At 41.1% G+C, this 15,036-nt stretch overlaps 1 protein-coding gene across 7 annotated transcripts in view; it reads right to left on the bottom strand.

The window, feature by feature from the left end:
* FBXL7 (F-box and leucine rich repeat protein 7) overlaps positions 1 to 15,036 on the bottom strand; it is a 225,285-nt gene that overhangs the window by 160,696 nt on the left and 49,553 nt on the right. The window contains exon 1 of one of the 7 annotated variants that reach the window (XM_072924279.1): positions 12,857 to 13,470. The exons of 4 other annotated variants lie outside the window; for them this stretch is intronic. In XM_072924279.1, coding sequence (XP_072780380.1) covers positions 12,857 to 12,872 — 16 coding nt within the window. In that variant the 5' untranslated portion in view covers positions 12,873 to 13,470. Of the gene's footprint in view, positions 1 to 12,835; positions 13,471 to 15,036 lie in introns of those variants that run through there. 2 more of the 7 variants (XM_030267074.4, XM_072924282.1) reach the window with 2 other exon arrangements.

Here is a 15,036-nt window from a genome sequence, read left to right on the forward strand (position 1 = left end):
CGATTTAACTCCATGACATAAATACAAGAACACAACATGAAAAGTCCCTTTCCGATAAGAACCCATGCAAAAAAGTACTGCTCTGAAAGACAAATGCTCAGATGCCCTGGTACAGAGGAAGGCAAGCAGCCCCACAGCAGCACATTCTCACAGGTCAAGGACATGTCTTGGGTTAGCAGAAAGCATAACAATGAATCCCAAGGAATCAATCACCATTTAAATTTAGCATCAATCAAAAATAAAGATGCTCAAGTCTAAATAGCATTTTTACATTGCACGTGTGCAAACAATATTTTAAGATAAAGGTAGTACTTTGCTATGAATGAGGCACAAAGTACTTTGGAACAATTCATATTATTGCTATAAAACATTCAAAGAAACAGCAATTCTCATTTGTTTACTGTGGCCAAATGCCCAGATTTAATTTTTTTTCACAGATCTCTTTAACCTAAAAATTGGACAGTTTAGGCTGGAAGAAAACAGAAGGCTGAAAATGCAAACATCTTGGCCTTGAGGTGAGAGGACTTGCAAACTTGGTAGATTACTTATCTTTACAGCAACGTAGGAGAACTTTTGCCAATATTTTAGATTCCAAATTAGCTGAGATATTACATGATTTTTCAGCAATTTCCTCACTTAGACAGAATAGCTGTCCTTAGCATCCTTCACTTTCATCTGCAACTCTAACTAGCAAAAGAAAATAATGACCATTTATTCTAATTGAAAGTGAGAAAAGATTCTGCCTACAAGCTTTCCTGCAGCTCTGGTACCTTCTTGAGAACTACAGATTATGGAGATTTGGGGTGAGAGAAGTAAAAGTTTCTCCCTTTTCTAGTTAATAAAGCAGCACTGAAACTCTAACTTCATTTCCCCTCTGTTGTTCTAGAATGAAGGAGCCTTGATCCAGTTCTGTCACTAGATTTATGAGGAATGTGCAACACAGACCCAGTGGGCAGCAAGGCCCAGTCCTGTCACTCCTAAATTTTCTTTTGCTTCAGAGGAGTTTGCTGGCTGCTATAATTTAGTTGGCCTTTCCTATTTCCTTGCCTCTCACAGACAATAAACAGAAATATTCCAGACATTATTTTTTGTCTGGATCCCAAGAAGCATTTTCAAAACAACACAAGCACTTGCAGCACCCACTCTCCCACACTTCTCAAAACTGCACAGCAGAAGAGAAATACTCAAGAGAGCCATGCCATTAAGCAAAGGAAGAATAATCTCTTAGCCACTTCATAATTTACTCAAAAGTGATTAGGAGGTGCAATGGAAAATTCTTCAGGATGCTAAAAACTTCTGGCCAGTCTGAATGACACCAATGCAGAAAAAAGAACTACCTGAGCTGTACAGAGTCAAGCAGCTGCTGCTACCAACCAACCGTCTGCACATAGCACACCCAAGGCTTTACTGGCTTTACACAGAGTTACTGAACTATAAGGAGTTGTCAGATTTTACAAGAGGGCAGCAGGCAACTGGATTTACTGACTGTAAGGATCAGAGAATCAGAGACAACTGATGCTCATCTCTCAGAACACATTAAGGTGAATCCAGACTAATCTTAGACTGGAGTTTGCTTTCAGCTGAAAAGAAACAATTTGAGAGGCAGCTCCTGAAGGAGCAATACCAGATTTGATCCAAAATTACATACAAACTCCTTTGGCAGCTTCTGGATGGATTCGGTTTTTAACTTCATTCAAACATTCAAAGCCCTACCTGGAACAATGGTAGCATCTTTCTTACCTATTCTTAATTGCTTCCAACATGGCCACAGAGCTTACATAGTAGTTTACACAGCAAGATAGCACAGGAAGTAATTGAAGTAGCAAACTCTCTTTAAAATACTTTTGAAAACCTTTGTGCCACTTATCTAAATGGTGTTATCTATCCATACTGTGTTACCAAATCATAAATCTATTACCCTTCAGAATAAATCCTTGTGTAAGTGGCAAAGCAATGTCAAAACATAAGACAGAGAGAGTTGTCCATTTACTCTTCACAACTGATGCAATCTCTTCAGAGAAGTTTTCTTATGTCTAGTGTAAAGAGTCAATCTTCAAGAAAAAAAAAAAAAAAAAACAAGTGATACTCTTTCCAACATCCTCAGCAAGCACTGAAGGATCACCTGATATGCCAGGCCCTCAAGATGCCTTGGACTATTGCCAAACAGGAAAGATAATATTAAGATACTGTACTTCTTTTTACCTATTGCACAAGAGAAAGATCCAAGTCAGCCCTTTATTGAATGGACAACAGTAACAAATCTGTTAAAGTTCATCAAAGTTGTGATTGCAAAGCTCCACTTTAGAGGAGTTACCCTGCCACTGATCAGATGCAGCACCCCTGTCTCCTCCACCACAGAACATTCCACCAAAAAATCCTGGGGGAATACCCAGCTTATTGCCTAGGGTACTCAGCAAACTAAGAACACATTACATCAATAAAAGAATTTTAATTCTCCAGCTTTACAGAGGGCACAGCCCTCCTGAAGGATAGGGCTGTCACATTTAACTGGGTCAGGTCAATGTACTGCATTAATATATATTGACACCAAGCATTAGTGTTACGGTAAATTGTTTATAAAATATGCAATTAGTTGATTTCTGGTCTGCTGGCAACCAGAATTATCAAGGCTCAGCTGATGCATTGCAGAAGATAGCCAGAATTTAATGGCTTTCCTGTATAACTAATGTGGCTACACAGTCTCAAGGAAAGTACAGTGGTCTGGTTTCCAGTCTCCTTAACACATTTCATTCTTGCATTAATTGTGCTTGTTTTTTTGCACCTTTTTCTAAAGTACATTGTCCTTATCTGAATATTGCATTTTAAAGCAAAAAAAGTAACAAAAATACAGTTCAATTCCTCAAATGAAATATTTCAGAAATAAACTGTCCTTTTTAGATCACAAAAATTAATGCTGGTTACACAACACTGAAAATCATATTCTTAGCCTCAACTTTTCAAAGCCACTTCACTAGAACTAGATTGAAAAACTCTTATTGGAATTCTAGAGCTTAAAATTTTAGAAATTCCATTAAGGTAGCACATATACTTAGAAGAACTAGAGGCTCAAAGAAAGTTGTAGATACCTTTTTTTTTTTTAAAGATACACTACTTAGGGAAACAAAAAGGTCAAAGTATTAACAACTACATTACATACTATGTAGTATGAATAGAGAACATTTCCACAAAATGTACAGAAAATTAAGGCCAGTTCCCTGAAGAATTTTTTTTATTTAGGTACTTTTAGTCTCATCATACATTTTCAATTTCTGCAAAGCTGTATTATTACCTGTGTGCAGTCTGGGTATTACTAACACAGGACTTCAGCTCTCTGACAGACAAATGCAAAGCCAACATGCAAGTATTAACATATTGAGATTTTTTTATTTTCCTTTTCATGGCTTCATCATGAAGGAGGACTTAAAAAAATACTAAGTCCTTATTTTAAATCAATGTTTAAAAAGCAGTAGTTCTTGTTCCAAAGGAAAAAGGCTCAGATACACCACAAGATGAGGTTCTTTTCTCAAAACTGAAGCAAACTCAATTTTGATATTGTTTTAGAAGAGAATAGCAGAGAAAACTTCATGTGATTCATTATTCCTCCACCATCCTCTATCATCCAAAAACATACCACTAGGAACATCTAGTTCACCAGATGACTCACTAGTGATGCAGATTTGCTTATTATCCCTAGAGTATTCATTCATTTTTTTTAATTTAAGCCAAGTTTCTACTGGGTACCTGATGAACATCTCTTGTATCGCCCAGGAAAAAACATACACCTTTCCACTCCACCTTTTTGTATTTTTAGCTGTAAGACTCAAGACTCTAGAATATCTAATTGAGTTTATATTGGGAGTTTTTTTCCTGAAACTGCCTGTGGTCAAGTCTACAAAAAAAATTTTACACAAGTTCTACTGATTTTACAGGGATTTTGTTCACATTTCACACCCATTAGCTGGCATCTACAGGGTTAAAGCAAGACTGTGTGATGATCCTTCTTCCCCTATGCGCATAGTGAAAGACCTGACCTCGGCATGAAAATACATCCTGAATCAACACAACCCTTCACAATTTGTCTTATATTTTCTCAAAACCATGGCTGGCTAGCATTAGCAACTAGGCTGTTATCAGTATGACTCAATTAACAAAAAGCCCAGGCTCTGTGTCCTACCTTATCGCCATCCTTCCAGTCAAGTGCCGATACCTCAGGAAGAAAATTGAGGAAAACATGGGTAGGAATAATTGATACTTAAAAGGCACAAATCACACAATCACTGACAGCCAACTGCTGCATGAAAGGTTCCTGTATCTGACTTAGACTTGTTCTGGTTTAGACTCTAATCCTGGGGAAGCTAAACTTCACCTTCTAGGAATGTTTTTGCTCAAGTAGGGACTTAATGAAGAAACCCTACACTTCAGTGACAGACATGGCAAGGCAAAGGGCAGCAGGAGATCTTATCCACAGAAGGGCAAGAATTTGTTTTCCGTAGAAAATGAGGCCTGGCAAAATGAAAGCAGGAAATCCAGAAAGGAACAGACCTGCAACATTCACTGTGTCCTACTTTTGCTGCCAAATCCTGTGCTCAGAAAAATAGGTAAGCAATAAGGGTGTTCAATTCCACTTCATTACCTGACACACACTATGGAAACATGTAGCATTATAAAGATGCTGGGCAGTCATCACAGTTCAGCTCCTGCAGAGACAAATACAACTTGCCATACCATGTACTTTCATGATGAGAGGCAAATCACACCATCATCAAAGGCCTAAATCAAAACAATATTTGAATCAATAAATTCCTGGACAACCAAACATAAAGTAGTCCTTCCCCTTATTCATAGTTTCTGTGAAACCTCTTGATAAACTGTAAGCCAATTCACAGTTGGATTATTTCTTAGATACAAGAAAGGCTCTTACATGGAGCCTTTTAAAACCAGAGTCAAAGCACAAAAAATTAGTAATTGTTTGAGGGAAAGGAAGTCTCACATTCACCTTTGTTCCACTAGTTCCTGGCAAGAGAAATAAATACTCACCACAAGCATTTGTGTTTTTCCATAAAGACAACCATGCAGGGTAACAAAAGGTACACCCACAGGGGAGTAAAGAGCCATAACTTCCCAAGAGAAATTAAGACATAAGCAAAATATTATGCTCCTGCCTGTGTGCCAAAGAAAGCTTCAGACTGGACTATGCTGTCTAGTCTATACATACAAGTGGCAAGAAAAACAGTTTTAAAAAGTCACCCCTGAAATCTCACATTGGAACATTTTGATTCATGCACTGTGGCTATAGTTCTGATAGTTCTGATACCACAGAACCTTCTACCTTTCTAGAAAGTTACCCCCTCTCCCACACAGAACAAATGTTCAAGGAATAGATAACGTCAACAGGTGAATTACCCTAGAAGTAGCTTTTTGGTACTAAAATCAAAATGCAAATTCAACTGCCAAGTAGCATCAGACATAGCAATACCCAAAATAGATTCACTGGAAAGAATACTAAAACCCCTTCCTCCAAGCTAACGCTGATTGAAAAGTCTTCAACATAGCATTACTGCAGCTAGTATACACATTTGTACACAAATTCCTGAGAAAGAAAAATGCCACATGATTTCAGATGTTGATTTGACAAATTTATGTATTGCAGACAGGAATTTCCTGATCCAAAACATTGGCATGAAAAAGAGTTTCCTGTTGCTCACTGTACTCCAAGGGTAAAAGATCCCCAAGACATATTGTCTTCCCCATTTACTTAAGGCAGAGATCAGAAAAGTATTTAGGGTGAAGAGACCTATCTTGCCAAAAAATTGCACAGAGTTGGAACCTTTTCCTTAAATACCTGCTCGGACACAGCCAACTCAAGTATAACATCAAGATGGCAGAACCTCTTTTATTCTTCAACTCCTCTAAGGAGGTCTCACATAAAGGTCTCAATGTCATGTTGGTGCTAGAAGGCACACAAAGCAGATTTGAACTAAAATGAGAGGTATAATCAGACAACTAACAGCTTCCCCACCCCCCCCACCAAAGTCAGCTACAACACTATGAGTTCTCAGCCTAAATGGTACTTGAAGAACAAAGTCCTGCAGTTTGTCTATCCCATCACAAGCTGCACATCTATACACATGCAAAGTGTTGCATATTTCTTCTTCTCATCAAGAAGGAATAGATTTTACTGGGAGCCCACCACCTGTTTTTCAGCTTTTGAAGGTCTCGAGTCCTTAATCAAATAGTTGTCCTAATTTAGCAAAGCACATGTCCTGTATTAAAAAATAAGGCATAGCTAACTATAAAACGAAGAGCCAAGATAAACCACTTGTGCATTTCAGCCTTCAAATGTCGTCCACTGACTTCTGCCAATCACTTTCCTAACACAAACAAGACACACGAAGGAGCAAACCAATTCCTAGTTAGGAATTGTTCACAGAAGTAAGGAATCCAGCAGTAAGGATTGAAACTGACAGAAAACTAAATTTGCTGAGGAGTTTTTTGGGGTTAGCAGTTTAGACTTAAAACTGCTCACCCAATTCTGAGTACGTATTTTATATTTTCCTCTCACAAGAATTATATACATCCACTTCAGTTTGGATTTTATGAAGTCCAGTTTGGTAGAAGGATGTTCAAATTAAATTTTAAAAAGTTACCAAAGCAGTCTTGTCTCCTTCCATGCCTTTGGGGAGTGGACAAAAGAAGGATGAGGATGTGCAAGTCCTGGACTCCTACTACCTTAGCTGAGACAGGTCTCCTGGAAGCTTTCCATATCATACATCCCCAGCTTCAAAGTTTAGTCAGACCTCTGACTGGCACCCAGTTAACAATTTTTTTTTTAATTAAACAGAAGGGTACCCAGTTTATCTTGCACCATGCAAAGCTACGAAGTCAAAGACAACTCCCTAGAGTACCGTTAGTTAGCTAATATCTATTAAAAAAAATAAATAAATAAAAAAGAGACCCTCCCTTGTTCCAGAAGCATTTTATGAAAGAATAACATTTTATGAAATAAAATGGGTGTTAGTCACTAAGTTGCTTTCTAAAAAGCTATTGATAAAATTAGCAACTTTTAAGAGACTAAATCTCCCACAAATCTGTAGCTGTGTGTGTGTGTATAAACACATATTTAGATTACACACAGGCTGGTCTTTTTTTTTTTTAAGAAAAGAATATTCTCTTTTATGAAAAACTGACAGCAGCATAGCAGCTCACTTAAGTGCTGTGTCTGACCCTCTTCCTGCCCCTGCCATGTGATCTAGACAAAAACATGCAACATAAACAAAATCATTTTGCATTGCTCAGCTGACAGTTACATAAAAAACTAACATCATAAGCAGCATTTTTGAAGATTACTTTTGCTTAAGAGCAGTTGGATGCTGTCAAACTACAATTTCCCTTTAAAAAAAAAAACCAACACTGCTTGAAGGACTGACATTTGGAATACTACTATACTTCCAGTCCCAACTGTGCTGTTAAGAGGTAAGTCTCATCTCTCTGAAGGTAGCTGAGTGAAATTCAGCCACAGGTAAAATGCAAGAACTGACACTGAACAAGCACCAAAAAGCAGAATATAATCATGTAAGTCAATGCAACACCAAAAGCATTATTAAGCAGCACCCTAATGTTTACATAGATGTTAAAGTTAAAAAACAAACAAAAAAAACCCCCACCAGAACAAGACAGTGGTAAGTGTGTTATACTGAACTTCATGTTTAGCAGATCAAATAGAAATGTGTAAATGCAATTTAGACATCAAAACAAGGTGAGGAAAAAAATGCACAGCCCAGGAGCCTTTTAGCACCCAACTTGATGAGACTCTTCACTTGACTCTGGGAACCTCATGGGGTAGAAAATAATAAATACCAGAAAGAAAAACTGCCCTTGTTTCTGAAGATGCAGTACACAGGAAAGATACCTCAGGGGGGTGCCACAATTTTATAATTAAATAATGAAGTAAAAACTAATTTATTGTCTTTCCCACCCCTTGCCCTCATTAAAATTTTCCCACAAGGCTTCACAGATTCTAACCACTAATATAAACAATTGGTAAATTATTATGATTTAACTACTTAAACGAAAGAATGCAAGACTACCATGGTATACTGTTTTTCACAGCTAACATAAGTACTGCATATGAAAAAAATCCAGCAACACTTTGTGAAGAAACAAATCCTAACATATGACAAAATCTATAGGTCATCAATGCCAGAACTTTTGGATGAAAAAGATTTCCATATACAATCTCAGGTGTGTCAGAACACCTGCCATCACTGAATTAGCAGAGATCTACTTTGAAATGAAAGGCAGCATTCACAATGAGTTAGTGTCCAACAGCGCCTTCAAGAAAGTCTGAAAGCCTGGCTCTATGACGCAGACCTCAGCCATGCTTCCCAGATGAAGGGACAGATTTGAGAGGGTAACCTACTCCAAAATGAACACAGACTGACCCATTTCTCCACAGTGCTACATGCCAGCAAAGTTTAGCTACTGTATACCAGATCACACATCATAATTAACACCACCTTTGTGGAACCATGGTGCCTGTGCTTTGTAGCAACTGTATCTCACGACAAAGGCAGGTTTCTGTGCTGATGCTTACTTTAGCAGAACACTGAGATCTACACAGAAATTCTCCCTCTAAGTGGTTTGTGAATAGAAAACACCACAAATAAAAGTTTGAAGAAGGAACATTTTCAAACTAAGAACAGAGTTATTCCTAAATAGTTTACATTAAAATCTTCCCAAATTAAATATTCAGATTCAGAAAGAAAAAGTTTGTCAACAAAGCTTATGATGCAGAAAGGATGTTGATTTCCTTGTCTAAGGTGCTGTTTCACCTATTTCTCCCACAGTTGCATCTATTTTTCCCCTGCCATCCTCTGTTCTCTACAGAACCAGGTTCCTGTGTTACATCAAGTCTTTCACTACATTTTAGCTGATCAAGTGGAGCTCATTGTCACCTATCCTCTCTAGAACAGCTTCTGGATGGATAAAGTGCAGATGTCCAAAGAAAGTTTTACCCACAACTGCAGGATTCTGGACAGTTGACTTATTCAAAAGATATTCCTTCATCTGGTCTGAACATCGGTATTGTCAAAATTTTGTACCACTATTTAGTTCCTCTCAAAGTTGACTGGTTCTCAGGTCTCAGTTTAATGAAGAAGTCACTTGTGAAGAAGACACTTTAAAAAGTTATTTTGCAAAGCAGCAATTTCACCTCAATGCCACAGCTTCCTTCTATATGTAATAACACAGATTATTCCTCCAACTCATATCAAGAAGTCAATTCCTTTGTACTACAGAAGCCTGCAATTTTAAAGTACTTCTCTTGAGGATGAGAAACTGCTTCAGGTGGTAAGAGGGACAGCATGCAGTTATCTTTTTCCCAAAGATCCCATGCCAACAGCTGGCACTACCATCAGCACCCACCCAGCCTCATGACCAGCACAGAAGGTTTTTCTGGGCAAAAACATTGCAGAAACACTGCTAAGGTGTCTGATCAACTTGGCAATAGTTAAAGGGCAACATCCTTCAATTCAGTCCCTCACCTGTGATGATAAGTATTGTCTTGTTTGGTCAGCTGCAACAGCATTACATTTTAAGACAGGTCCTTAAACAGAACGCCTGACTTTTGACAAAAGGCTGCTCTGTCCAATATCAGACACAAGGCCTCCTTTTATTTAAAGACCAAGCAATGAGCTATATAAGTGAGAGAAAGTAAAATTATTTATCGTCATGGCAAGACAGTGAACTACAGCAGTAAGACTCTTGCTAAGGTAACTGATGATTTCCATCAGATTATCTGTGTAGGCAAAAGCCCTACGAATTCTGCTCCATGATAAAGTAGATTTCTTGCTCCAGAGTTCTATTACCATCCATAGCACTGTTCAAACACAACTGCTGGGACACGTTCAGAAAGACTCATCTCAAACTTTAACACTTCAATCTGAACCTACTGCATACTACAACAAGCCTGAAATCTCAAGCTCCATATATTTTTCAGGTAAACAGATTTCCAGGAATAATCTGCCTTATAACAATTATTGTAGAAGTTCAAATGAAAACCAGGAAAGTAAACTTCTATTTAATATTTTACAGTTAAAAAGAGGTAAATTCCTGTAAACCAAGTTTTGTTTCTATATTAATTTGTCATACTTTCTTAAATGAGTGCCGTGTTCATATCCTAAAAATCATGACATGATTTTTCAGGTAAGCAATTTTATTTACATTTAAGCTTCACACAGAGCAAGTTTTAGCCTTAGAAAATTAATGAAAACCAAACACATTAAAAGGTACTGTCAACTATTCACCAGACTCTATACACTGATTTAGACTCCTCAAACATATAACTGACCCATGCATCTTAAATGACAATTGTAGCTTCCAATAAAATCATAAAGCCTTGGCCAACCAAATAAATAAAGGCAGTCCAGTGTAGTTTATGTGATCAGATACAAACTTAGCTGCCTGAGATTGTTGCATGCATAGCACAGATGTGAATTTTAAAAAAAGTTTATTAATGGCAGTGTAACAAGGTAGCAATCCATATAACACCCAATTTTCTGGTCATAAAAACTCTCTATTTTAGAAGGAGTATCTTGAGCAAGAGTAACCCTTGCCCTAATGTATCTGTTCAACAATGAGATGAGAAACAATTTGGGCAAATTAATGAAGTGCTGCAGCTCCACAGAAGAGAGGAAGGAAAGCTGTGTGAAAAAAAAACAAACCCAGACATTTTTAAAATCATTTGCAGTTATCTTAGGTGAGATTTCAGGCAGACACCAGCAAGCAGCAAACAGCAAAACAGTCTTCAAGAAGCTGAACTAACTTTTCGCCACTCCTAAAATGACATACCATCATGCAGCATCTGCCTACAAAGCCCAATAGGCCAAAAACTGTACCACAGACACCACTCCATGAACTCCTAAATGGATATTCTGGTTGTTTTCAAAATACACACTAAATGGTGCTACCCCTCCACCTGGGAGCATAACCACATCCTACTAAAAAGCAACTTTTTACAGAAATTAAATGGTTCATTTGCCAAAGGCACCAAAAGCCCCAGTAGTTTATGGGATGAGGGGGAAGGCTCCCTTTATCAGGTTTAGATTTATTCTCCTCTGTATCACTCAGGAAACAAAACTCCTATGAGAGCTTCTCCAAGTTTCTCAGGATCTGATGGTGCATAGAAGTTACCAAGAAACATGATCTATGAGACACATTGATGATGAAGTTTTGGTCGTGGGGCTTGGGGATTTTTAAAGTTTATTTTAACTTTAAACCACTATTCTACCTAATTTTCAAGACAGGTAATGGTCTGCACTGCAAAGATTAATTTGCCACATGTAGTCTGCACCCCCAGGATCCAATCTCCACTCTGAATGGAGGAGAGAGGTGAACTAAGAACACCCTGGTAGTACTAATCCTCCTCTTCCTCAGAGTGCCTATCACATACTTCTGGAACAGTTTATCTCCCCTTCACTGAGGGCTGCAAAAGACTCTGTGTCAGTCACATTCCTCCCCAAAAACTGTATGTTTATTGAAGCAAACAGTCCTCTGAATTCACAAGAAAGCTCAGGCATACATCCACACTTTCCTGTCATAGAAGTAGACATCCCCCAGCAGCATGAACAGAACTATATACGATAACCCTTTCAACTCTCGTGAAAAACTAAGATTTCTCCTTTCAGGATGAATCCAAAGAGGCTTTGATTGCAACTTCCAGGCTCACCCCATTTATGGAGGAGTTCTTCTAGTGATGGTATCAATTGACTGAAACCCCACAACAGGAAGAATATCTTTAGCTTAAAGCATCTGACTTCATCAACTCTTCAAAATGCAGAACTCATTTGGCAATAAACGAAAAAAACTGCAGAATCTGCTCTAGAAGCAGCGTCTTTCCCCTTTCCTTTACACAATCTTCATGCATATTTTGGATGCAAGAGATGTATTCTTTGGCAGTTGCCATCTCAACTCCCAAAGAATGGACCAGACCACCAGATCACCTCCCTCACTCCACCTACAAACCCTCAACAACAAAAAAGGGGGGGGTGGTGATCCTATACAGTTGCCCATTATACCAAGGGGAAGGTATAGATCCTACAGAGTTGCCTTGGAGGGCAATACATATAGAAGTCAGCTAAAAGTTAAAGACAGCTCAAAAATAGCTGGCAGAAAAACAAACTTTCTGTACTTGCCATTGGTTTGCCTGACACTAGCTGACTGTTCCAGTAGTCCTTCTCACCAGAAGCAAAGCAGCTGAAATTCATCCCTGATGCAGCTCCAGCGAGACAAATAGGTTTCCACAAGAACGAATCAGTCCCTGTATATCTAAAACCAAGTCCACTAACGTTTCACTGAAGTGAAATTGCAGGACTACAATCTATGGATAACAGCTGGAGAACATTAACTCTCCCCCCAACCCTTGCCGGAGTTAATTTTTTTCTTTCTGTTCAGACAGGAAGCAGTCATATGGCATACTGCATAATATAAGGATCCTGGGATATAAAGACGAGTAGAAAAGGATTACAAAGAGCGCTCTACAAATTTTTAGCGAAGTTAACGCCTTCGAACAGCAAGCCGCGCCGCTGCCTCGACATCATGAGCTGAGACAGCACTTCAACTCCTTAGTTTAAACATAGTGAAAAAAAAAAAATTTAAAATAAAAGTAAAGGGTGTTTTTAAGGGGCGCAGCGGGAGACTGTGTCGCGGATCCGGGCGGGGGTCGTCCCGGCCGGGGAGAGGAGGACCTCGCCGCGGCGCCCCCCGCCCGGTCACCCCTCCCCGGCCAGGACGACCCCCGCCGCTGCTCCAGCACCCCTCTTGCTGCCCCCCAGCTCACCCTCGCTCCCGTACTGCTTGCCATTGTTCGCGCCCATCCTGCCGCCTTCATGCTCGTCGCCGCTTTCCCACGCCGCCGCCCAGCATCTCTGCCGCGGGGCACCGAGCAGCCGCGGCTGACGGAGTGCAGCCCTGGGGCAGTGCAGGGGGAAGAGCCTCCGAAAGTGTTCACGGCGACATGTTCAAAGCAGCCTTGCAACTTCCTCCGTTTCTTCTCGGGTGGCCGACAGCCTCCCTTCCCCACAAAACAAACAAACAAACAAACAAACAAAAAAAAACCCACCACCAACCACAACAAAAAATAACTTTAAAAGTGAAAGAATCAAAAATGCGATATATCAGTGCGCCCTCCCCGCCCCGGTTTCTAGCCGGGGTGTCCGGGCCAGGAAGGCGGCTCCAGTTACAATCCACAAGCAGGACGGGCGGGACGGCCTCCGGGCGCTGGCTCCACCGCCCCGCGGCTGGCGCTCCGCTCCTCCGATGCTTCAGCGCCGCTCCGCCTTCCTCCTCCTCCTCGCAGCCGTGCCGCTGCCGCCGCCTCCCGCGGGAGGCCGCTGCCAGCCACTTGTTGCCCGGGCCAGGAGGAAAGAGAGCGTCGGCCGCAGACTTTTGTTAGAGGCAGGCGCCTCCTCCCGGCGCCCAGCGCCGCCGGGCAGGAGGAGGGAGGGGACGGGGATGGAGGAAGGATGGAGCCCGGAGCCGGCCTCGGCCCTTAAAGACACAGCGCCCGTCGCGGGGCCTCTGCTGGCCGCTGTCCCCCTGCCTCCCCCGCTGTCCCAGCAGAGCGGCCCGGCGGGATGGCTGCTCTCAGAGACCCACCAAGGGCGGCCTGCCCGGGTGTCCTTCCCACGGGGAGGACAGGGTCTCTGCGTTCAGCGCCTTCGCGGCACCCCCGACCCCGTGCAACTCAGCCGGGGGCTGACAGAAAGTCTCCGTTTGTAGGAGGAAGCCACGCAGCAGGGACACTTATTCTCGTTCTCTCCGGCTGTTCCGGAGTTCGAGCTGTTTTCTCCTTGCAAATGGTATTCCCACTGTCACTCAATTCCAGTGAATCACTGTCGGCCTTTGCCGCCACCTCAAAGAAAAAATATCGGACTGTTGAACATTCCCCAGATTTGTTTTTCAGGTATCCTGTAGGGATATATCTCATCCCTTGGGATAAGATGCTTCTATTTAATTCAGCTGTCTTAAAAAAACAGTTTCTGCTTCTTTCACCCCAAAAGACAGACCCTTAGACCACTGGGATTGGGATAGTGGATGTCGCTAACGGGGTGCGTGCCTTTCCCGAGTGCAGCCCACCCAAACAACGGCATTGGGAAGCAAAGATTTCACTACTGCATGAGAGCCCACACCACCTCTGCCTGGCAAAAGGGACTGGATAACAAGAGACGCTGTCAAATGGGAGTGAGGATATATTGTATGTGACCAGGTTAATACAAAAACTGCCAGTCCCAAGAGAGTACTAGCCCCCAGTGGGCTAGCTAAGGATATTAATTAAGTTTGCTTCACACAACTGTTACCCAGATTAAGTGGTAATTTTGTGTTACCAAAGGCTTTTGGGGAAAGAATCAGGTTTAAAAGAAATGGGAAAGAAGGATGAAAGCTTGTGATAGGTGGAGAGAGACACTAGAGCAGGCAGTCCTGATTTGGTGCTGGTATCTCACCTCTGCCTTGACCTGATGGTGCTGGCTCTGTCTGGTGGCAGGTTGGGGTGCAACAAGCAGGGATCCCCAGCCCAGGTGTGCAGGGGGTCTTGTGGCATGTCTGTCAGCACAGGGAGCAGCACAGGTACATGTAACTGTACCTGAAACCTGGTTACATGGGTACCTGCAGGACATGTGGAGCAACAGAGGCACCCACACTTCAAGAAGAGGAGTGTCAGCTTGTAGCCCACATGGCCTGGGGAGTGCCCGTTGCATAAAGCAATGCATGTTTGAGATTAGGAGTTTTTAGGATTAGTTTCAAAGTTCTTTACTAACATTTTGCAAGTATCTGTGGTTGGTGTTTATGTGTTGTATTGCTCATACTGGCCCCAGCACAGAGCTCACTGACTGCTAGGTCAACATGTCCCTGTTAAAAAGACAAAACCACTTTAATTCCGATTTGATTAAACTATGAGTTGAGCAGTTTTCCCTGCACCACACTATGATGTTATGTATGAAAAAGTCGGTCTTTCTAAACATATGACAACACCCACAAGAT

The sequence above is a fragment of the Taeniopygia guttata genome, chromosome 2 (genome assembly GCF_048771995.1).
Source record: "Taeniopygia guttata chromosome 2, bTaeGut7.mat, whole genome shotgun sequence".
Classification (NCBI taxonomy): Eukaryota; Metazoa; Chordata; class Aves; order Passeriformes; family Estrildidae; genus Taeniopygia; species Taeniopygia guttata.